A 23,658-nucleotide genomic window follows, 5' to 3' on the forward strand; every position below is an offset into this window, starting at 1 on the left:
TTGTCACTAACTGTATACTTAGCTTTACATCCTTAGTGCAACACCACACATTAAACTCCATCTGCCGTTTCTCTGCCCCTTCTCTAGCTGACCTACATCCCGCTATTTACTTTAACAACTTTCCTCACTGTCCCAACTCCACCAATGTTGCTGTTGTCTGCAAACGTATTGACCAACCCACCCTCATGCATGTCCAAGTTCACCAGATGCCACTGTTTCATCAGAAGGTTGCTGACTCTAGATGTCAAGATGCAAATACACACAGAGCTATTTACTGGAAGAAGCAGTGATGAAGGAGGTTGTATATTTTCACTGTGTTGTGGAGCACAGATGTACACAGGCACACTGCAGTGAGTGTGTGTGTACACCATCACTCCATCAGTAGTTCCACTCTCCACGTGCCACTGGAAAAATGCGATGCTAAACCAGCATCTGTAACTTGGCCAGGAAGGAGCCTGGAGCAGGAGATTTCATGTGATGCCATGGTCGAAGCAGAATAACTAATCATTTGTCCTGTCAGAGTGGGAGCGGGGGAGCATGGGGGGGTTTGTGGCTTCCCCTGATAAATGATCTGCCTAGTTAGTTGAACATTAACAGCTGCTTTAATCTATTGGAAGAGGCAGTACACTGACCCCGTGTACACCCCAACACTGGCCCCGTGTGCAGCTCAACACTTACCCTGTGTGCAGCTCAACACTGGCCCTGTGTACACCCCAACACTGGCCCTGTGTACACCCCAACACTGGCCCTGTGTACACCCCAACACTGGCCCTGTGTACACCCCAACACTGGCCCTGTGTACACCCCAACACTGGCCCTGTGTGCGGCTCAACACTGACCCCGTGTACACCCCGACACTGGCCCTGTGTACAGCCGATGCATAGACCCGTGCACTCTGAATACAACCCCAACCCCGTACAGCCCCGTATATATCCCGGTATACACACTGCGTACACCCCGACACACAGCCTCCTACCTCTTTGAAGTTCTCGAAGGCTGCCAGGATGATGTCGTGGCCGCCCCGCACCAGGCACACTGCAGCCAGCAGCTCCAGCACCAGTGCCTTCGTCCTGCAGGGGAAGGTGCAGACGCACGTCACATCACACAGGCACACTGTACGGCACACACGAATTATAACATGCAGGATCAAAGTTGTTCATGAAACCTTCCCAAAGACTTCCCAAACAAGTCATTGTTGGCAAAGTGAGCCTTTCCTGCCAACCTCCCAGCCTCTTGCCCAGACTGTACAGTGAAGACACCACATCACCAACGTTTTCACTCAGATTGAGTTAACCCTCATTGCTGGATAATCTGGGATTGGCTAATTACAATTAATTTGGTAATTGTTTGCAGTTATATATTAATAACCGGGAGGAGGGAAGATAATGTCAGGTTTGCTGATGTGAAAATACATGCAAAGCGGCTACTATGAGGGCATTATGATTTTTCCCATGGTTTTCTAGACAGACTGAGAGACTGGGCAAAAACCTGGCAAATGGAGTTTAATGTGGGGAAGTGTGAGGTTGTGCACTTTGGTGCAAGGAATCACAAGGCAGATTATCTGGGGAGACAGAGAAAGAGACAACAAATGAGTGACTGACGAGGAGCCAGTTGTTCTCATACATGATCCACCAAACATTAGCAGGGAGGTCCAACAAATATCCTGTTTCCTTTATTGTGCAGGGTTGTAGTTTAAGACTAAGGATGTTTTGTTACAGTTGTACAGGGTCTCGGTGAGGCCAAACCTAGGATACTGTGTAGTTTTGCTCCCCTTATTACCTTAATGCCCTTAACTACATTGAAAACTAACAAAGGAGATATACCAGGCTGCTTCCTGGTATGTCAGGGTTGTCCTAACAAGAGAGGCTGGACATTTCGGGTCACAATCCCTGGAGTTTAGGAAAATGAGGAGTGTCCTTATTCAAATATACTAGATCCTAAGAAGGGTTGATGTTGAGATATTTTCATGAGTGACAGAGTCACAAACAAGGAGACCAAAACTACAACAGCAATTTAAAATGTCCTCTCTCAGAGGGTGGTGACTTGGTTATCACTGAGTCGTGGCTGAATGAGGATCAGAGCTGGGAGCTGACCATCCAAGTATACACATCCTATCAAACAGACAGACAGACAGACAGATGGGTAGAGGGGGTGGGGTGGCTCTGTTGGTAAGGAATGAAATCCAATCCTTAGCAAGAAACAACATAGAATCAGAAGATATAGAATCCTTGTGGATGGAGCTAAGAAACTGCAAGGGTAAAAAGACCCAGATGGGAGTTATATACAGGAATAGTCATGAAGATGTAGGGGAAAACAACATCAGGAAATAAAAACAGCATGTAAGAAAGGCAATGTTACAGTGGTCATTGGGGGGGGTTTCAATATGCAGGATGACTGGGAGAATCAGGTTGGTGCTGGATCCCAAGAGCAGGAATTTGTAGCGTGCCTCCGAGATGGCTTCTTAAAGCAGCTCGTGGTCAAGCCCACTCGGGAAAAGGCAATTCTGGATTTGGTGTGTAATGAACCAGACTTGATTAGGGAGCCTCGAGGAGTCAGTGATCTTCATATGATAGGATTCAACCTATAGTTTGAGAGGGAGAAGCAGAAATTGTATATATTTGTATTCAGGTATAGTCTTTCCTTTGAAGTTTGAAGAAGTGTTTCGGCCCGAAATGTTGCCTATTTCCTTTGCTCCATAGATGCTGCCTCACCCGCTGTGTTTCTCCAGCATTTTTGTCTACCTTCGATTTTCCAGCATCTGCAGCTCCTTCTTAAACATAGTCTTTTCTTTGACAGGATAGTATGCAAACAAAATATTTTCACTGTACCTCAGTGCACGTGACACTAATGAGCTAAACTATTACTGTTGTAAGTCACCCAATAAAGTTACGGAAAGGCCTAATGAACCACCTTGGCCTAAAAATCCATCAGGGGAGAATGAAATGCTCGGAGAAGGAGGAAGAGGTGCAGCGCACAGGCCTTGAACCTGGTGAGACGCAGGAGGAGCCCAGCCAGGACTCACCCCACAGAGCCCAGTCCCTCCACGCACTAGAGTCTCACAACCCCTGCAGAGTAGTTATTAAGATGGCTGATCCGTGGGCGGTTGCTGCAAGTCGGGGCCTGATCAACCCCGGCTGGGTCGCCTGGGCGAGAGTGTCTGATGTTGTGTGACCCGAAACACCCGATGACCCCAGGTCACATCACAGAGGATGCGTCCCAGCGCATCTAGAAGATGTATCATTTTCACATTGAGTAAATGTAACGACAGAGGCATAAGGGAGGAGCTGGCTAAGGTTGATGGAAAGGGACCATAGCAGAAATGACAGTGGAGCAGGAGTTTGTGGGAGTAATTTGGAAGACGCAGGATCTTTTAATCCCAAAGAGGAAGAAACATTGTGAGGGGAGATTGATGACAACAGTGGCACGGAGAAGGCAGGTAACAAGCTGAAGATGAGCGGAAAGCTGGAGGATTGGGATGCTTTTAAAAACCAGCAGACGATAACTAAAAAAGCATTAAGGGAGGAAATTATTAAATATGAAGGTAAGCTAGCCAATAAGATCAAAGAGTATACAAAAAGTGTTTACCGGTATATAAAGTGTAAAAGAAAGGCAAGAGTGGACATTGGACTGCTGGAAAATGAGACTGGAGAAGTAGTAATGGGAATAAAGAAATGGTGGATGAATTGAATATGTTTTTTGCGTCAGTCTTCACAGTGGAAACACAAGCAATGTGCCAGAGCAGGGGGCAGAAGTGAGTGCAGTCGCTATTACTGAGGAGAAGATGCTTGGGATGCTGAAAGGTCTGAAGGTGGATACGTCACCTGGACCAAATGGACCACACCCCAGAGGTAGTTGTAGAGATTGTAGAGCTGGGGTCGCCAACCTACGGCCCCCGGGCCGAATGCAGCCCGCAGCCCGAAATCATCCGGCCCACAGGCGGATTTTCCCCCCCGTAATTACCCGGCCCGCAGACTTCCGTCATCTCCGGTACCTCCCGGGCTCGAGGCCGCGGCGACACAAGGGCGCAAGGAGGCCTGCGCTGGTGGTCGCAATGACGGAGCCGGCGAGCAGTGGCGAGCAACACCTTTGACGCCGAGCTCTGGCTGTACCGCATCCTGCGCAAAGCCGCTGACACGGCCGTGCACCTTCTGTGTCTGAGCTTCACTGTTGGGATTCGCGTTGTCAATAGGCCGGGGACAAGTGAGTGTGAATATTTGAGCCACCGCCTTCAGGACAGAGCCAAGGCAATGGTCCGTAGGTGCGCCATGTTGGTCAGTGCCCGTAACTAGGGGCCAGTGCTCCGGTTGGCTTCCTCGAAGGGGCGGGACCTATGTGAGCACGTGATTTGATGCCTGCCATCCGGGGCGGGATCCATGTGAACACGTGATAGATGTGGCCCGCCATCCACTCACAGACATGTGGCCTGGCCCCTCTGCAGAACAAGGTTGCCAACCCCTGTTGTAGAGGCATGATAGTGATTTTTCAAGAATCACTAGTGTCAGGAATGGTTCCAGAGGACTGGAAATTTGCAAATATAACTCTGCAGTCTAAGAGGGAGCAAGGCAAAAGAAAGGAAATTATAGGCCGGTTAGTCTGATTTCTATAGTTGGTAAATGTTCAGAGTCCATTACTAAGGGTGAAGTATCGGGGTACTTGGAAGCATGGGATAAAATAGACCAAAGTCAGCATGGTTTTGTTAAGGGAAGATCTTGCCGGGATAATCTGTTGGGAGCGTTTTGAGGAGGTAACAAACAGTGTAGACAAAGGGGACTCCATGATGCTGGTTACTTAGATTTTCAGAAAGCCTTTGATAAGATGCCACACGTGAGGCCGTTATGCAGGGTCCAGAGCAGGTTTACAAGAATGTTCCCGGGGATGATTGGGTTAACGTAGAAGGTGTGTTTGAAGGCTCTGGGCTTGTACTCACCAGAGTTTAGAAGGTTGGGGGGGTGGGGGGTCCCACTGAAGGATGAGGGGTATCCCACTGAAACCTACCAGATAATGAAAGGTCTGGATAGGGTGGACCCGGAAAAAATTGTCAAGGGAGACCTGGGATTGGTTGAATCCCAGAGCTCAGAGACCTGGGATTGGTTAGGTCCTAGATCTGGAAGGCATGGTATTGGGTGATATTTAGCTCCAGTACTACTGGTGCTGACCATTTGCTCCCCACCTCTTACCTTGCATTCTTATTGTTCAGACTGAGGGTGATCTCGTTCACACATTGCTCATGTTCCATCACCAAGGTGAAACCAGACTAGAAAATAAACCAAACACGGACAACAGTGACCACGAGCATTGAGGAAGATTAAAATAAAAGCAGCTGACCCTTCTAATGCTAAGCAAGTTAACCAGTTCACATTAGTAGTCATACAAGCAAGGAAACCCAAAAACAGGTTGGAGTAGATGCACTTGGTCACTCTAATTTGCACTTTTACATCACAGGGTGACATTGCAGTTATTCATGGGTGTTTTACTGTAGATGTTCAATGTCTTTCCATTTTCGGGGGGTGGAGGCGTGGGGTGGTGCTGGCTCGAAGGGCCGAATGGCCTCCTCTTGCACCTGTTTTCTATGTTTCTATGTTATGTACATGTGCTCATTCACTGAGGCTTGGACATCGGTCATTTCCCATATGACCAACTGTGGAAGTGCTGAGGTTTGTCTCGAGTTATGGCAACAGGCCAGCAGTCGTGTTGGCTCCAGAGGCAACTCAGTGTAGGAGGCAACGTGGCAGCGGGTAGAGCCACTGCCTCACAGCGCCGAACACATCGGATTGATCCTGACCTCTAGTGCTGTCTGTGTGGAATTTGCATGTTCTCCGTGACCATGTGGGTTTCCTCCAGATACTCTGGCTGTCTCCCACGTCCCAAAGATGTGTGGGTTTGTCAGTTAATTGGCCTCTGTAAATTACCCTTACTGAATGTGAAAGTGGGATAGCATAGAAATAGTGTGAACTGGTGATTGAAGGTCAGCATGGACATAATGGGCTGAAGGGCCTGTTTCCAAGCTGTATTTTTCAATCAGTTGATTAATACTCATCCCTGGTCTGATTGGCTGATCTGAATTTGGTTGTCCATCATCCAGGGGGTCTTGGCAAGGGGTACAAACACTCTTGCTCCCCTGAGCTCCTTGGTGAGATCACAAAGAGAGGTTATTGCTATGGCTGCCCCCTCTGTCCTGGCCGTAGAAACATAGAAAATAGGTGCAGGAGTAGGCCATTCGGCCCTTCGAGCCTGCACCGCCATTCAATATGATCATGGCTGATCATCCAACTCAGTATCCTGTACCTGCCTTCTCTCCATACCCGCTGATCCCTTTAGCCACAAGGGCCACATCTAACTCCCTTTTAAAGATAGCCATGAACTGGCCTCAACTACATCCTGTGGCAGAGAATTCCAGAGATTCACCACTCTCTGTGTGAAAAATGTCCAAACAGCGAGGCTAATGTCACTACAACTCACACTGTAGGAAGGGGCCAAGGAAAGAGCGTTCACGTCGCGGCCCTGTTTCAACCAATCTTTCCACCACCACGCGCAAGAAGCACAAGAAGCGCAAGACAGACACCATTGTGCAGATGCCGAGAAGTGTGTTCAGCTCTGGCTGAACAACTTCTAATCTTGTGTGTGGACTCGATAAGCAGAAGAACACTGTAGGAAGTGGTGAGATAATTCAAAGCAAAGGAACAGACGTGTTCAAGAAGGAACTGCAGATGCTGGAAGATCGAAGGTACACAAAAATGCTGGAGAAACTCAGCGGGTGCAGCAGCATCTATGGAGCGAAGGAAATAGGCGACGTTTCTGGCCGAAACCCTTCTTCAGACTGATAGGGGGTGGGGGGGGGAGAAGGAAGGAAAAAGGGAGGAGGAGGAGCCCGAGGGCGGGGGGATGGGAGGAGACAGCTCGAGGGTTAAGGAAGGGGAGGAGACAGCGAGGGCTAGCAAAACTGGGAGAATTCAACGTTCATGCCATCGGGACGCAAGCAACCCAGGCGGAATATGAGGTGCTGTTCCTCCAATTTCCGGTGTTGCTCACTCTGGCAATGGAGTAGACCCAGGACAGAGAGGTCGGATTGGGAATGGGAGGGGGAGTTGAAGTGCTGAGCCACCGGGAGTTCAGGTAGGTTATTGCGGACTGAGCGGAGGTGTTCAGCGAAATGATCGCCCAACCTCCGCTTAGTCTCCCCGATGTAAATCAGCTGACAACTAGAGCAGCGGATGCAGTAGATGAGGTACCCTGTCTCACTCCAATCTCTCCTCCCCTGAACGCACTGCCATCGAATCACTCCGCAAAAACCCAGATTGGGTTATCAAACCAGCCGACAAGGGAGGTGCCGTCTGGCGTCGATCTCTACAAAGCTGAGGCCACGCGCCAACTCTTGGACCCTCCTCCTACTTACCCTTGGACCATGACCCCACTGACGAGCACCAGGCCACCATATCTAGCACCATCACCGACTTCATCAATTCCCACGCCCTGCCCGACTAAGCTTCCACCCTCATCGTTCCCCAGCCCCGCACGGCCCGTTTTTACCTTCTCCCCAAAATCCACAAACCCGGCTCTCCCGGCAGACCCATTGTCTCTGCTTGTTCGTGCCCCACCGAACTCATCTCCACATACCTTGACTCCATACTATCCCCCCTAGTCAAATCCCTTCCCACCTATGTTCTAGACACCTCAGACACCCTCCGCCGCCTCCGCGCATTCCACTCTCTAGGCCATGTGTCCTAATTTTGCCCACTAATCTCCTATTTGGGACCTTATCAAATGCTTTCTGAAAGTCCAGATACACTACATCCACTACAACCTCAGACACTCTCCGCCGCCTCCACGCATTCCACTCTCTGGGCACTCACCCCCTCATCTTCACCATGGGTGTCCGGTCACTCTACACCTCCATCCCCCACCAGGATGGCCTCGGAGCCCTCCGGTTCTTCCTCGACCAGAGGAGCAACCTATACCCAGCCACTGACACTCTCCTCCGCTTAGCGGAGTTGGTCCACACCCTCAACAACTTTACATTTGACTCCTCCCATTTCCTCCAAACACAAGGCGTAGCTATGGGCATACGCATGGGCCCCAGCTACGCCTGCCTCTTTGTCGGGTACGTTGAACAATCCTTGTTCGAGACGTACCAGGGCCCCATCCCCGACCTCTACCTCCGTTACATTGACGACTGCTTTGGGGCCACCTCCTGCACCCACACACAACTGACTGACTTCATCCACTTCACCACCAACTTCCATCCGGCACTCCAATACACCTGGACCATTTCCGACACTTCCCTACAATTCCTTGACCTCACCATCTCCATCGCAGGGGACAGACTTCTGACTGACATACACTACAAACCAACTGACTCACATGGCTATCTGGACTACACGTTTTCCCACCCTGCCCCCTGTAAAGACTCCATCCCCTACTCCCAATTCCTCCGCCTACGCCGCATCTGCTCCCAGGATGAGACGTTCCACACCAGGGCATCGTTCTTCAGGGAACGGGGATTCCCCTCCGCCACCATAGATGAGGCTCACACCAGGGTCTCATCCATACCCCGCAACACTGCTCTCTCTCCCCATCCCCGCACTCGCAACAAGGGCAGAGTCCCCCTAGTCCTCACCTTTCACCCCACCAGCCGGCAAATACAACACATAATCCTCCGCCATTTCCGCCACCTCCAACGTGACCCCACCACTCGCCACATCTTCCCATCTCCCCCCATGTCTGCCTTCCGCAAATACCGCTCCCTCCGCAACTCCCTTGTCAATTCTTCCCTTCCCTCCCGTACCACCCCCTCCCCGGGCACTTTCCATTGCAACCGCAAGAAATGCAACACCTGTCCCTTCACCTCCCCCCTCGACTCCATTCAAGGACCCAAGCAGTCGTTCCAGGTGCGACAAAGGTTCACCTGCATCTCCTCCAACCTCATCTACTGCATCCACTGCTCTAGATGTCAGCTGATTTACATCGGGGAGACTAAGCGGAGGTTGGGCGATCGTTTCGCCGAACACCTCCGCTAAGTCCGCAATAACCTACCTGAACTCCTGGTGGCTCAAAACTTCAACTCCCCCTCCCATTCCCAATCCGACCTCTCTGTCCTGGGTCTCCTCCATTGCCAGAGTGAGCAACACCGGAAATTGGAGGAACAGCACCTCATATTCCGCCTGGATTGCTTGCATGGTATGAACGTTGAATTCTCCCTGTTTTGCTAGCCCTTGCTGTCTCCTCCCCTTCCTTAACCCTCGAGCTGTCTCCTCCCTTCCCCCCGCCCTCGGGCTCCTCCTCCTCCCTTTTTCCTTCCTTCTCCCCCCCACCCCCTATCAGTCTGAAGAAGGGTTTCGGCCAGAAACGTCGCCTATTTCCTTCGCTCCATAGATGCTGCTGCACCCGCTGAGTTTCTCCAGCATTTTTGTGTACCTGCAAAGGAACAGACCTTCTCTCCACATCTCATAATGGAAACTGGGGCGGCTCAGGAGATGCAGGAGCTAATTACCACAAATACAAATGAAGGGTCTCAATCTGCAACGTCACCCATTCCTTCTCTCCAGAGGTGCTGCCTGGCCCGCTGAGTTACTCCAGCTTTTTATGTCTATCTTTGGTACCACAAATGCAACTCATTCTTGGACAGGGAAGTTGCAGCAAGACTCAAACCAAAAGAAACAACTGTGCAGGAAGCTGAAAGGCCGAGATTCAACAGAAAACCCCTGAGCTAAACAAAAGATACCAAGAGGCCATATATCACCTGAAAAAACACAAGGCCTTGGGATGTAGTCATGTTGGTTCCAAAGGTTGGTGGGGAAGAACGACAAAGTCAAATTCAGAGCCTCATTCTCCCCTATTTGGGAGGAGGAGGATGTGGAGATGTCAGGTGCTGTAATCAAGAATGTCATGAAGAAAGGAGACAAATCTGATTGAGATGAGAGAGAGCTCCCTGCTGTCTGCCTAAGGGAACATCATCTCAAGACTCCTCTTCAACCGCAATCCCCCACCAAACCCAAGTGTCGGAGGATGGACACAAAGTGCTGGAGTAACTCAGCGGGTCAGGAAACATCGCTGGAGAAAAGGAACAGGAGATGTTTCGCGTCAAGACCCTTCTTCAGACTCAAAGATAGAGATGGCCAGAACAAAACAGGATGGCAATGGATGACCTAAGGAAGGGTGGAGTCCATTGTGGCCCATCGTTGGCTGAGGAAGATGTGCTGGAGCTGCTCCTGAATTGTGATCTCTACCTGTTCATCGGAGGACACAATGGAGCTGGTCTTTGACAAGTGACAATTTCAGGTGATATGCAGGAAGCAACACTAACCACTATGCAGATTAATTTTTGGCTTTTCCCAACCCTTTGTCCATGTTAATCAAGACGAAACCTTCACAAATGTAGCTGCCTGGAGACGTTAATCTCCATTTTACACTTGTTTTAACTTTAAATAAGTCCATAATCACAATGAATGGCGGTGCTGGCTTGAAGGGCCGAATGGCCTCCTCCTGCACCTATTTTCTATGTTTCTATAATAGTTTTGGTTTAGTTTAGTTGAGAGGTAAAGGATGCAACCAAGTCCGCGATGACCACCGATCACTCATTCACATTAGTTTCATGTTATCCCATTTTCACATCCATTCCCTTCACATGAGAGGCAATTTACAGAGGCCAATTAATCTACAAACCCGCATGTCTTTGTATTGTGGGAGGAAACCGGAGGAATTCTACGTGGTCAGAGGGGGAATGTGCAAACTAATAAACTCAGTTTTAGTGCAGATTGGTTCATCATCATCCCAACATGATTTCCTTGCTTCATGCTGGGGTGGATTATATTACAGAACATACAGGGCACTATATGCCCTACATGGGCTTCATTTGAGAACCAAAGTAATTCAACCTTCCAGCTATCCCACGTAGTCAACATTAGCAGATCCAGAACTGGGGACAACTTACCTATCGTCATCTGCTCAGTCACAGAAGCTTTCAAGAGGTAGGACTTATAACTAAGCTGTAAACAAAACAAATATCCCCACAGTGGACAACACTGCCCACCGAAGGGCCTGTTTCTATGCTGTATCTTTCAATCAAACATTTGAAGGTGGGGAGATGACCAGGGGGAGGGCTGAATAAATGATCCAGGGATGTTCTCTTATCCTCCTTGAAGAAGTGTAACATCTCCAGTGTGTCCCGAGAATCCCTCGCCCATGACCTCTCTTAACATGTAGGCAATTCACAGAGGCCCCGCCTAAACCGCAGAAGTGTACCACATCATAAACCAGCCACCAGCCTGCTCTAGCGGAAAACCACTTCCCACATCACCTGTGAGTTACACAGTGGCCCCACATTTACTACCAATGGAAAAGGCCTTTGATGGTACAAGCCACCTGAAGGCTCACAGGCTTGTGGTGAGGCCTTAGTTCCCAGTCACTTGTAACAGCCAAACCGCCTCACACAACAGCTGCAACAGTGACCCTGGGAGGTCTGGAGGACCAGTCACCCTGGAGGTCTGGAGGACCAGTGACACTGGAGGTTTGGAGGACCAGTGACCCTGGAGGTTTGGAGGACCAGTGACACTGGAGGTTTGGAGGACCAGTGACACTGGAGGTTTGGAGGACCAGTGACCTTGGAGGTTTGGAGGACCAGTGACACTGGAGGTTTGGAGGACCAGTCACCCTGGGACTGGAGGACCAGTAATGCTGGGGCTGGAGGACCAGTCACCCTGGAGGTCTGGAGGACCAAGTCTTGAGGACCAGTGACACTGGAGGTTTGGAGGACCAGTCACTCTGGGACTGGAGGACCAGTGATGCTGGGACTGGAGGACCAGTGACGCTGGGACTGGAGGGCCAGTGACCCTGGAGGTCTGGAGGACCAGTGAAACTGGAGGTTTGAGGACCAGTCAACCTGGGACTGGAGGACCAGTGATGCTGGGAGCACTTTGAGAAGGTCTGACTAATGAAAAGTGCAACCATGAGAATCGTCTAGGGGGCAAAACTGAGGTGAGGGCTTTGTCCAATGTTTCTCATTCATATAGCATCAGAGATCACTGCATTCATAACATTATGTCACGTAAAGTTGACTTACGATGAGGAACAGAAGTGCTGACCTTGCCAGGGATTTTGGGGCCAGCTCAAGTTACATTAGGTCACACTAGGTTACTGAAGTTACACTAAATCACAGATTCACATACGCAAGTAAGCTTTTTTAAGTTAAGCCAGACTGAATCCTTCACTAAGCAAAAAGGATTTGCTCAGGGAATTGTTAGTAAATCCCGTTAAGGGAGTTGGAGAGAAGGAGACACTGCTCTGCAGGTAGAGAAGGTGCGTTCCATACACTGTACCTGGGCCAGGTAGCTCTCCCTCACCTGATAGTTCATGATGGCACGGAGACACATGATGCAGACGTGGACATCGTCCTTCTGGCTGACAAGCCGGGAGTTCCGCAAAGCTTTCCTGCTGTGTGTGTTGTGCCTGTGACGAAAAGTGGGCTAAGGTTAACATCATTGTGCCATGGCACACAAGTCAAACCCGGAGTGGCCAGGGGAAGGAGTATGGTGGGGGGACATGCACTCAGCCCCATGGCCTGCCTCAGTGGCCCATCAACACACACAGTTCAGCGCTGTGACACACCGTCTGTGGCGGGGCGCACGACACCGAGTGGAGATGCCTCCTGGTGAGCACCATGAGCATCAGCAGAGCTTCTCCGCATGCGTCGCAGAACAATAACTCTGCTGCGGGGGACTGGGGAAGTCTCGATGCATTCTGAGGGTTGGTGAGAAGAGGAAGGGACGTGGTCCCGATGCGTCACGTGGCGCTGAAAGAAGGCCGTTGGTAGCCTAGTAGATCATGGGCAGCCGCTGTGTGAAGCAAGCAGGAGGCTGTTAGGCATAGCTGCCCCTCACAGAACCACACTCACTGTTAGTGCCGATCTGTGACATGGGTGAGCTGGGGAACAGCCACTGACCGAGGACACAGACTCAAAGACACTCATACATCCACTGGTACATCATTCACCATTCACCTGCCATTCCTCATGCCCAGGGAGGTTTATAAAATGCTGGAAAGGGTGCAGAGAAGATTGACAGGATGTTGCCAGGTCTGGAGGGCCTGAGCTACAGGGAGAGGTTGAGTAGGCTGGGTCTCTATCTCGTGGAGCGCAGGAATGAGGGGTGATCTTATAGAGGTGGATAAAATCTGGAGAGAAACAGATTGGGCACAGAGTCCCTTGCCCACAGTGGGGGAATCAAGAACCAGAGGACATAGGTTTAAGGTGAGCGGGGAAAGATTTAAATGGAATCTGAGGGGTAACCTTTTCACACAAAGGGTGGTAGATGTATGGAACAAACTGCCAAAGGAGGTAGTTAAGGCAGGGACTATCCCAATGTTTAAGAAATAGTTAGACAGGTACATGTCAGGTTTAGGACAGGTTTGGAATGATACGGACCAAATGCAGGCAGGTGGGACTGGTGTAGATGGGACATGTTGGCCTGTGTGAGCACGTTGGGCTGAAGGACCTGTTACCACACTGTGTGACTCTATGAGGACAAACAGAATAACACAGGGGAGGGCAAGACAGTGAACAGAGAGTCATGCATGGTGTGTGATCACTGTGTGTGTGGGGGGGTGATCACTGTGTGTGTGGGGGTGATCACTGTGTGTGTGGGGGGGGGGGGGTGATCACTGTGTGTGTGTGGGGGGGGGGGGGGGGGGGGTTTGTCACTGTGCACTGGACAGCTGGATGGGTGAGTGGTGCATCACACAGGGAGGCTCGTGACACTGTTCAAATGTTCAATGTTCCAGGGAACCTACATGGGTCAAAGGATAAAAAGCCCTCTGGTCAGCCTTTGCTTTGTCTCTGTATACCCACCGAGAGATGACACATCGCAAGCAGCATGAAGAGAATGGAGAGAAGGGTTAATATTCACACCTGTGCTCACAGCTTTGCCCTCCAAATATACGTTCTCTTCCCTCGAGTCTATAGCGCACTGAGTTACAGTCCCCAAGACCACTTTATATATTGTGAAGTAACTTGTTTGGTTGAGCTTCTGCTACAGATTTATTTTCCCCGTGGCTCCAGTCTGCTGCTGACCCAGGGAACGGCGGGTATTATGAAGCCAATATGGAGATCTCTCATCGTCTCCCCAAAATCAGGTCATGGGCATCACTCTAGATGTTCACGTGGCTCCTGCAGGAAGCTGGGTAGTGGGGGATTGGGAAAGGCGCAACCAATAGCCTGCAAGGGGTCTGTGGTGTGTTATCAGAGGCTGACTGATCACTGTGTGGCCCTGGAAAGTTTGATGCATTTGGACATACACAATACTGCGTCACTTGCTCAATACAGAGGCTTCAACTCTTTTGCTCTTTATCTTTGGGAATTTCTCCTCACTTCACATCACTGTTCAGCAAATTCAAGTGTCGCAGTAATCTAAATGATGTTATAAGCAAATGGGTCAATTATTGACCTTGAGGGTAAACTGCCACTAAACTCGGCACGACAAGGATGATGTTTGCACACTCACAACCACTAAACGGTTGCTGCATTCTTACTATTCTGCGTTTCCTTTTTCAGTCACAGTATTCTCAACTCAGTTATAGGCACAGAAACAGGCCATTCAGCCCATCATGTCAAGGCTGATCTTATGTCCCTACGGTATATGTCCACAAACAAAAGTGATTGGTTCTTACACTGTGCACAATATCTACATTTCAAAAGTCACGTTCATAAGTTCATGCGATAGGAGCAGAATTAGGCCATTCGGACCATCAAGTCTGCTCCACCTTTCAATCATGGCTGATCTACAGTATCTTTCCCTCCTAAACCCATTCTTCTGCCTTCTCCCCATAACCACTGACACCTGTACTAATCAAGAATCTATCTATCTTTGCCTTAAAAATATCCATTGACTAGGTCTCCACAGCCTTCTGCGGCAATTAATAGTAAGATTAAACGAGAACTTACCAGAAGTTTGATCTGTATTTTATGAGGAGTTACGATGAGGGGTTACGTGAAGAACCCGTCCAGCACGCATGCGCGACATACTTCAAAGCAGCGGTGTGGAATCACAGAAAGACACAGTAATTGAAATAAATATAGTAAAGAAAAGGAGAGCTTAGATACCAGTTTGATCTCTATTATTGAGGGTGGGAGCGGAGGGCACGTAATCCCTCATCGTAACTCCTCATAAAATACAGATCAAACTTCAAACTGGTAAGTTCTCGTTTAATCTTACTATTTTACTTCGGAGTCACATGAGTGACTACGTGAAGATTTTAAAGCTCTGTGATTTCAAACCGTGTAACAGTTCATACTTCACTCACTGCCGAAGTCATTTGAGGGAGGAAGTATGTTATCGTAATCAACCATGAATCTGTTTGTAAAAAACAATAATGGTGTTTATTAACAATAACAAAAAAAACAAATTGCTCGTCCGGGCTAAATTATATATTTGCAGATTGTAATATTTTCTCTGCAAATGAAGCAGGTTCTGCCAACGGCTTATTATACAAAGTTCGAAACATTCTTTCCCCAGACCACCCCGCTGTAGCCAGGATGTGGTCTATTGGTACGTCCATTCTCTTAGCCGCCGACGTGGATGCTGCCCTGGTGGAGTGAGATTTATACATGTTAGTATTTATACCAGCGGCTTTCAGCACCTGCTTGAGCCATCTTGAAATGGTTTGGCTCGTCACCCGACCATAAGGTTTCTTGTGGCTGACCCATAAGGCTTTTTCTCTCCCTCGATGGATTTTAGTTGTGTCAATATAGTTCAGTAGGTGGGTCATGGCACATAACTGTGGTTCTGGTGGGTAGGCCCAGAATTCCATGACTGGATTTGATGTTCCTGGCCTGCTCTGTTTGATCAGCCCCTGGATAGTAAATGAGACATGGACTGGAGTTATGACCATGTTGTCCAGTCGTAATAGGTGAAGTGACTGGACTCTTTGTGCTGACACCATGACCGTCTTCAGTGTTAATTGTTCCACGGTGAGGGACCTGGCTGGTGACCATCCCCTGAGGTATGTCACGACCACACTGACATCCCAGATATGGGTGTACCTTGGTCTAGGGGGGTTGGAGTTAATATCCCCCTCATGAGTTTGACCACCAGCGGGTGGGATCCCATGGCCTGTTGTCCTGGTGCCTGTATTAAATAGGCAGACAGAGCACTTCTGGCTGTGTTAATGACGCTGTAGCTGAGTCCTTCATTATGGTGAAGGCCTGCCAGGAACTCCAGTACATTGGTTACTGTTGTGGTTGAATAAGTGGTTCCTGTATCCGAACAGTATTTCTTCCACTTCTTGATACTTGATGAGTATTGTTTCCTTGTGGATACACGGTGGGATGCTGTCATGGTGTTGATGGTGGTTTCTGACAATCCCAGGCCCAGCAGAGGCCTTTTCAAAATCTGCAACCCAGGAGTTTAATTATATCGTGGCATGGGTGGCTTATGCCAGATACTGGGTGGGTTAGCAATTCTGGGCTACTGGGAAAAGTCATTGGGGTCTCGACGATCATGTCGAGGAGCACTGGGAACTATGGCTGTGTAGGCCAGTCGGGTACTATCAAAATACATGAAGCAGAGTCCATTTGTATTTTGCGTAGTACCCGACTGATGAGGCAGAAGGGAGGAAATGCATAAAAGAAGAAATTTCCCCAGTCCAGCGCGAACGCATCTACCGCTGCTGCCTCATGGTCTGGTTCCAAAGCAACATACATAGGAACCTGGTGATTTAGTCTGGATGCAAATAGATCGATATCTGGCGTGCCATATTGCTTGGTAATTTTAGAAAATACTTTGGGATTTAACATCCATTCGGTGTTGTCATTGAATTTGCGTGACCTGGTGTCTGCCACTGTATTTAGCTTACCTGGCAGGTAAGTTGCTGATAGCCAAATATGTCTGTCGACACACCATTGCCAGATTGTGTTGACCAATTTGTCACATGATATCGATTTTATGCCGCCCATATGGTTAATATAGGCCACCACCGTGGTATTATCTATTTGTAAACGAACATGCAAGTGATGCAAATTTGTTGAATATGCTTTTAATCCATAAAATGCACACAACATTTCTAGATAATTTATGCCCAGTGTAAGTAGTAACGATGACTCTAGGTTAGTCCATCTACCACCTGTGCTGGATATGGAATTAGTTGCTCCCCAGCCTTGAGCACTGGCATCTGTTTGAATAATTAACGTAGGGTTAACGATGATGATAGGGCTGGAACTATGCCAAATGTTCTCTACCCACCACTGTAGCTCTGATATTGCTTCAGTGGGTAAATTCATGATCCGGTCAAAGTGACCTGCATGTCGTTTTAGTGCCTGCACTTTTGCTCTTTGTAAGTTTTGATAGTGCAGAGGTCCAAATTGTGTAGCTGGAAATGCTGCTACCATCTTTCCAATTACTCTCGCCACTTGTCGAATGGTTGGTCGATCGTTGACCATTAAATTGTTACGTGTTTGTGCCAATTCTGCTGTTTTGTCTTTTGGCAAAGTTACAAACATGTGGACTGAGTTAATTGTGAAGCACAGATAGTCCATGGTTGTGGATGGCATCAACTTAGATTTATCTGGATGTAAGACAAATCCCAAGGTTTCAAACAATTGTTTGGTAGCTGACACAACTGATATCGCCAATTCCATGGTTTTGCCTACTATTAAGATATCATCAAGATATGCTATGACAATATGTTTTTGTTTTCTTAATATTGCCAAGGCTGGTTTTAGTATCTTGGTGAATAATCTTGGGGCTGATGTTAAACCATTAGGCAATGCTTTAAACTGCCCCTTCCAGGTAAATTTCAGGTGTCTGCGATGATCCTTATGAATGGGTACTGAATAGTAAGCATCTTTAAGGTCGATGCTTGCCATGAAGTATCCTTTGGAAATCAGTTGTTTGGCAGTTACAAACGTTTTCATTTTGAAATGTATATACTTAACAAACATATTTAGTGAAGTTAAGTCAATGATGATGCGATATCCACCATCTTTTTTGGTTTTAGTAAATATATTAGAGACAAATTCCAGGGGTTCATGTTTGGTTTTTTCAATGATACCCTTTGTAATTAGCCTCACCAGTTCAGCTTGTCCCTCTCGTTTTTCTTTAACTGAGAGGGAAAAGACCCTTTGGGGTGAGTGCTGAACTGGTGGCAAGTTTTCTAGAGTAAACTCTATTTTGTATCCACGAATGCTGTTGAGTATATACTTGTAATTCGTGATAGACTTCCAGGCTTGCACAAACAGGTATAATCTCCTGTTAGTATAGAACCCCCACTTTTTATATGCTGGTAGGAACCAGACCCACCTACCTCCATGGTTACGGGTGTTTCTTCTGTTTATTTTCCGGACGATGAGTCTTCTGATGTGTTGTCTGATGTGTTGCTGTTGATTGGGGGTGGCGCATTTTCCATGGGCCTTGGCCTAAAAAAGGCTTCCGGTGGTGATGTGCGGACCCCGAGCTTTCACCAGTCCCATAGGGTTGACGTCGACTGGTGGACGCGGTGGGGTACTGCCGCTTGGGTTTAGTGGGTTTGCTCGTCCCCGGGGCCTGCCCTCATGAGGCCAAATGTTTTGGACTCCTCCTCCATGTCTTTTACTTTCTTGGAGAGGTCCATGCCGAAGAGCAGGATTTCTGGCTCTGGTCGGCGTTTTGCACAAACCCGCGAATTTCGGGTTGAGGGCAGGGCTTATAATCTCCTTACGGAGGTTGTTAATTTCGAATTGGGTATTGCACAGCAGTGCGAGTGTATCCTGCTGATTCGTGGTCATTTCCACCCCATCCACGGAACGAGCATATGAAGTGATGGCTGACGTCAGGAGCCTGATGATCCGCTGTAGTTTGAGCTCTTGATTGCAGATGTTTGGCCCAACGTGCCCCCAGATTTGGCTATTGATGGCCGGCACGTTGAGTGAGGCACAATTCTCTGGGGGCGAATACAGCTCTAGGGCCTCATTAACTACCTGCTCTTGTAGGGGCTTGAAGGACAGGTAATTAATGCTGGCCGCCAGTTTTGGCTCTAATGGCCGTCCTGCATGTGGAGCTGCCACGTAGCGGTCTACCACACCCAGCAGCTCTTCCTGGTCCTGTACCCCAAGCGTACTCCCGACATCTTCGGCCAGTGACCCCTCTTCTTGACCAGCCCAGCCCTGGTCGCCAAAGCTGCCCTCGGTTGAGGGGGAAACGATGGCCAGTGCGTTGTGAGGCACTGTGGTGGGAGTGCCTGAACTCCTTTTGCGAGACTGCTCCTCTCGAAGCAAGTCTCGCTGGAGCATTTGCTCCACGAGCCGCTCCATGCGGCTCATGCGGCTGTCTCTGCCCCGCGCGGGCGGTGAGATGTACCCGTCCGAAGAATCGGATACCACCGGCCGGTTGGTCTTCCGTGCTGCTTTACATCCAGCCCGCTGCTCAGGCTGCGCTAGCGGGACTGGGCTCGGCACGGTGTCAGGGATGGCGGGTCGCTGGGTTAGCCGTCCTACCGCCTCTTGCCCCCCACTGATGGAACGCTCCTCCGTTGGAGTCGAACGGGGGGCGGACTTCTTGGTTTGTCTTGTTTTGCTCATTGTTCCTGGTGAGACAAAACAAAACACTTCTTTTTCGGAAAAAATAACCTCAGAATAAACTTACCTGACGGTCCGTCTTTTTTAAGCTGTAGCGGGAGCGCCTGACTCCCGCTGCGTCGCTGTTGCACTGCGTGAACGCTCATGCCGCACATGCGTGCTGGACGGGTTCTTCACGTAGTCACTCACGTGACTCCCAAGTAAAATTAGACATATTCACCACCCTCTGACTAAAGAAATTCCTCCTCATCTCCTTTCTAAAGGAACGTCCTTTATCCCAGAAGCTCTGTTGACATAGAAAACAATGCCACCTAGAATTTTATCGGTTTAAAAAATAACTTGAGAAGGTCTTTTGGAATTTTTTCCAGGTATTATCAGGTAAAGGAGAAAAATAGATGCCCTAAAACAGGGACAGGCGCCTACTTTAAATGGATGCTGGGCTGGTGAGCTCAGTACAAAGTCCCTGTAGAGAGCCTGCTTTGGATAGCTCTAGAATATTCTGGGTGGTTTCTTTCATATAGACTTCCACCTTTCGATCCACAGGGTGCAAGTAGCTTTAATTATCAATGGTTCAAAAACAGTTGTCAAAACCACTCTCAAATCTAGGCCTGGGGAAGGAAAGGTTTGGAACTTTACCTCACAGATTCCCATCATGGAACATAGATGAAGACACCCAGGTGACTGTGTTTTGTTCTCTTCTCAAAAAGCCCATTCCTTCTCCCCAGAGATGCTTCCTCACCCGCTGAATTACTCCAGCAATTTGTGTCTACCTTCGATTTCAACCAGCATCTGCAGTTCTTTCTTACACATACTGTGTTTTGTTGGTACCCCTCAGAAATGGTGAGCCCCTCCCTCCACAAGGCCACCTACATGCTGTACTGAGCCTGGGACCTGGATGGTGCACTGGGTGAATCCATAGTCCAGTCACCTCCAGTGCCTCCACAGCCCAGACCAACGCAAGAAAGGTCTCTTCTCCTTAGGTCAGTTACTGAGTGAAATCACCAGAACCACAGCTTACCGAGTAATGAAATGCCTGGACAGAGTGGATGTGGAGAGGATGTTGCTACTAGTGGGAGAGTCTAGGACTAGAGGCCATAGTCTCAGATTAAAAGGACGTACCTTTAGAAAGGAGATGAGGATTAATTTTTTTAGCCAGAGGATGGTCAATCTGTAGAATTCAATCCACAGACGACTGTGGAGGTCAAGTCAATGGATATTTTTAAAGCGGAGATTCTTGATTAGTACGGGTGTCAGGGATAATGGGGAGAAGGCAGGAGAATGGGGTTGAGAGGGAAAGATAGATCAGCCATGATTGAATGGCGGAGTTGCCTTGATGGGCCAAATGGCATAATTCTGCTCCTATAATTTATGCTGTGCCACTTTGCCACCCCCATTCTTATGCTGATGTGGGTGAACTGAGAGTGGTTCACTTATTCTGAGGCAAAGGTCCAATACTACGCCAGTGCAATCTCATTCTATCCCCTCCGCCAACCTGCCATTCTGTCCCAGCGTCCACATCCATTGTGATGATTTTTGTCAGGGTGTACTGAGTAAGAATGTCATTGATCTATCAGGGAGATCTCTATATAACTAAAAGTCTTTGTGTTATTTGTGCCCACAATGTGGCAATTGGGTTTTCATAACTTCTTCCAAACGCTAGGCCAATTTTACACATCCTGCTCACATTTTTCCCGTCGTGGCGATAAACATCTTCCCGTCGCATTCCCACCTACATTTCCGAAATTATTAAACCTTGAAAGCTCCAAAAACTCACCCATTTCAGAAAAAAACCAATCCAAGTGACATCACAATGCATTCGCAAGGCAGGAAGGGACACTCTGGGAGGAAGGGGCACTCCAGCGCGCGGGAATGAAGCCGCTGCTGAAACCAAGGCCGCACCTGGGGCCGGGGTCAGGGACGAGCCCGCAGATGTAGTCGGGGCCTGGACTGGAGCCCAGGCAGCAGCCAAGCTGACGCTAGAGTCTACAACCCGGACCGGGCCGAGTACAAGACCCAGGCTGAGTTCTAGGCCCTGGTGCAGCTCTAGGACCTTGTTAGGTGCTGGGGCAGGGAATGGGAGCGAGGGGAGGAGGATGAGGGAAATGTGGAGGAGGGAGATGGGGTGGGAAGTGCGGTGGTAGAGGGGAAAGATCCTGGGGAGGTGAGGAGGGAGAGTGGGGGGATTGAGGGCCATGTCTACACTCCCACTCTCACCCTCTCCCTCTCTACCCTCCCTCCCCCTCTCTACCCCCTCCCCATCTACACTCACAGCCACCCTCTCTAACCCCCACCCTCTCTACCCCCTCCCTCTCCGTTACTCGCCCTCTCCCTCTCTACCCTCCCTCCTCCACACTCTACCCCTTTCCCTCCACCCCCCTCTCTCTCTGTACCCCCCTCCCTCTCTGCCCCTCTCCCTCTCTACACTCCTCCCATTCTTCTACCCCCCTCTATACTCCCTTACCCTCCCCCTCCCTCTCTACCCCTCCCTCTCTACCCCCTCCCCTCTCCCTCTCTACCCCCCTCCCACTCCCCCTCCTTCCCTAGCTCCCTCCCTCTCTACCCCCCCCCCCCCCTCCCTCTCTACCACCCTCCCTCTCTACAATTTCTCCCTCCCTACCTTCCACCCTTCTCTAGGGATTGAAGAGGGAGGGTGAAGAGGAGGAGGAGAGAGTGCTGGGGGATGAAGAGAAATGAGCCGCGCCTGCGCAGTTGGGGGCTATACGTGAGTGGTGAAATTTTGCATTGGGGGAACGGGTGAGTGGTGGAATTTGGCGTTGGGGGAGCAGAACCAACGGGTCTGCACTTGGTCTAGTATGGCAATAAATCACTCTTGAACAGTATGCGATGTCGACAGCTATGACATGATTCCAAAGGTGGCAGCCTGACGTTCAGAACAAACAATGCAGAATAACCCTGCTGATAACAGACGTTTTATCCAGCTAAGAGTGAGGGTCTAGAGAGCTAATATCTTAGCAAGGAACGTGTCAAATGGAGCAAGACTGATAATTAGTGCTCTCCAACACGACATCCTTCCCCCCCTCTCACCTGACAGTGAGGTGACGACCACTGGCTCTGGAAGGCCCATGGGTGGGGGACGAGTTGCTTCGACTAAGGTCTTCGACCGACCTATCCAAGGGCTTGCTCTTTTCAGAAGCAATTCCTCCATTATCCGTACTCTCCATGTCATGCCTGGAAAACAGGAAGAAGAAAGATATCCGACATAAACGGCGATCGCCCGTATTGTACTGGTGAACTAAATGTCTGAGGCTACACAAAACATGAAGTGGACAAAGCGTAACCCTTTCAGGACAGCCCCCATCATAAGCTGAGCAAGCCATAAAGCAACAGACTTGGTTTGAAAATGCATTGAGAGTTTGTAACAGTAACTGCAGTAAAACACCATCTGATTATCCCCATTGCAAGGAAAGTAAACCGCAATTTTAGTCTACTTTGCAAATCGAGTGAAATAAATTTTAAGAATCTCATGCCAGAAGCAATTAGAAATAGATTTCATTGTTATGTCACTTATTTGCCACTTTTTTCTTAAAGCATTATGAAAGTTTTAAAGTGTTAGTGCAGAAGCCTTCTGCCAATGACTGCACATTGAGAGTTAGTGCTTTGAGAGTGGAGCCAGCACCAAGCACCACCGCTGGCAGAATGAATGAACAACTGACAATACCTTTCCACATAACTCAAACTCCTCACAAAATTCCATGCAGTTTCTTTAAAAGATCTGAAAAACAAGACGGGATTCGGGTATTGAAACGTGAGCACATGGTTCGCCAAGCCGAGTGACATTGTTTGGAGACACTATTTGCTATCACACCAGATGCTGGGATACAAGTGGAAATGTCAGCTATCTCTTGGCCCCCATGGATATTGGATGTCCTTAGAGGAGGTATATGGTATTCTTCATCCACCTTAATTGCAAGGGGCATTGAATATGAGTCAGAAAGTCAGGATGCAGCTCTATAGGACATTGGTTGCACTGCATTTGGAGTTTTTCATGCAGTTCTGGTCGCCCCGTTACAGGAAAGCTTTGGAGAAGGTGCTGTGGAGGTTTACCAGATGGCTTCCTGGATTAGAGGGGTTCAGCTACACAGAGAGGTTGGATTGTTTTATCT

The 23,658-nt window shown here is 49.0% G+C and overlaps 1 protein-coding gene across 3 annotated transcripts in view; it reads right to left on the minus strand.

Moving 5' to 3' along the window:
* The window catches only part of fmnl1 (formin like 1), a 295,202-nt gene that overhangs the window by 97,476 nt on the left and 174,068 nt on the right, over positions 1 to 23,658 (minus strand). For 2 of the 3 annotated variants that reach the window (XM_033035438.1, XM_033035439.1), the window contains exons 6-10: positions 23,214 to 23,267; positions 22,580 to 22,723; positions 12,336 to 12,441; positions 5,178 to 5,254; positions 977 to 1,070 (exon numbers count right to left, since the gene is read on the minus strand). In XM_033035438.1, coding sequence (XP_032891329.1) covers positions 977 to 1,070; positions 5,178 to 5,254; positions 12,336 to 12,441; positions 22,580 to 22,723; positions 23,214 to 23,267 — 475 coding nt within the window. The remainder of the gene's footprint in view (positions 1 to 976; positions 1,071 to 5,177; positions 5,255 to 12,335; positions 12,442 to 22,579; positions 22,724 to 23,213; positions 23,268 to 23,658) is intronic. The other variant, XM_033035441.1, reaches the window with a different exon arrangement.

The sequence above is a fragment of the Amblyraja radiata genome, chromosome 16 (assembly GCF_010909765.2).
Source record: "Amblyraja radiata isolate CabotCenter1 chromosome 16, sAmbRad1.1.pri, whole genome shotgun sequence".
Lineage (NCBI taxonomy): Eukaryota > Metazoa > Chordata > Chondrichthyes > Rajiformes > Rajidae > Amblyraja > Amblyraja radiata.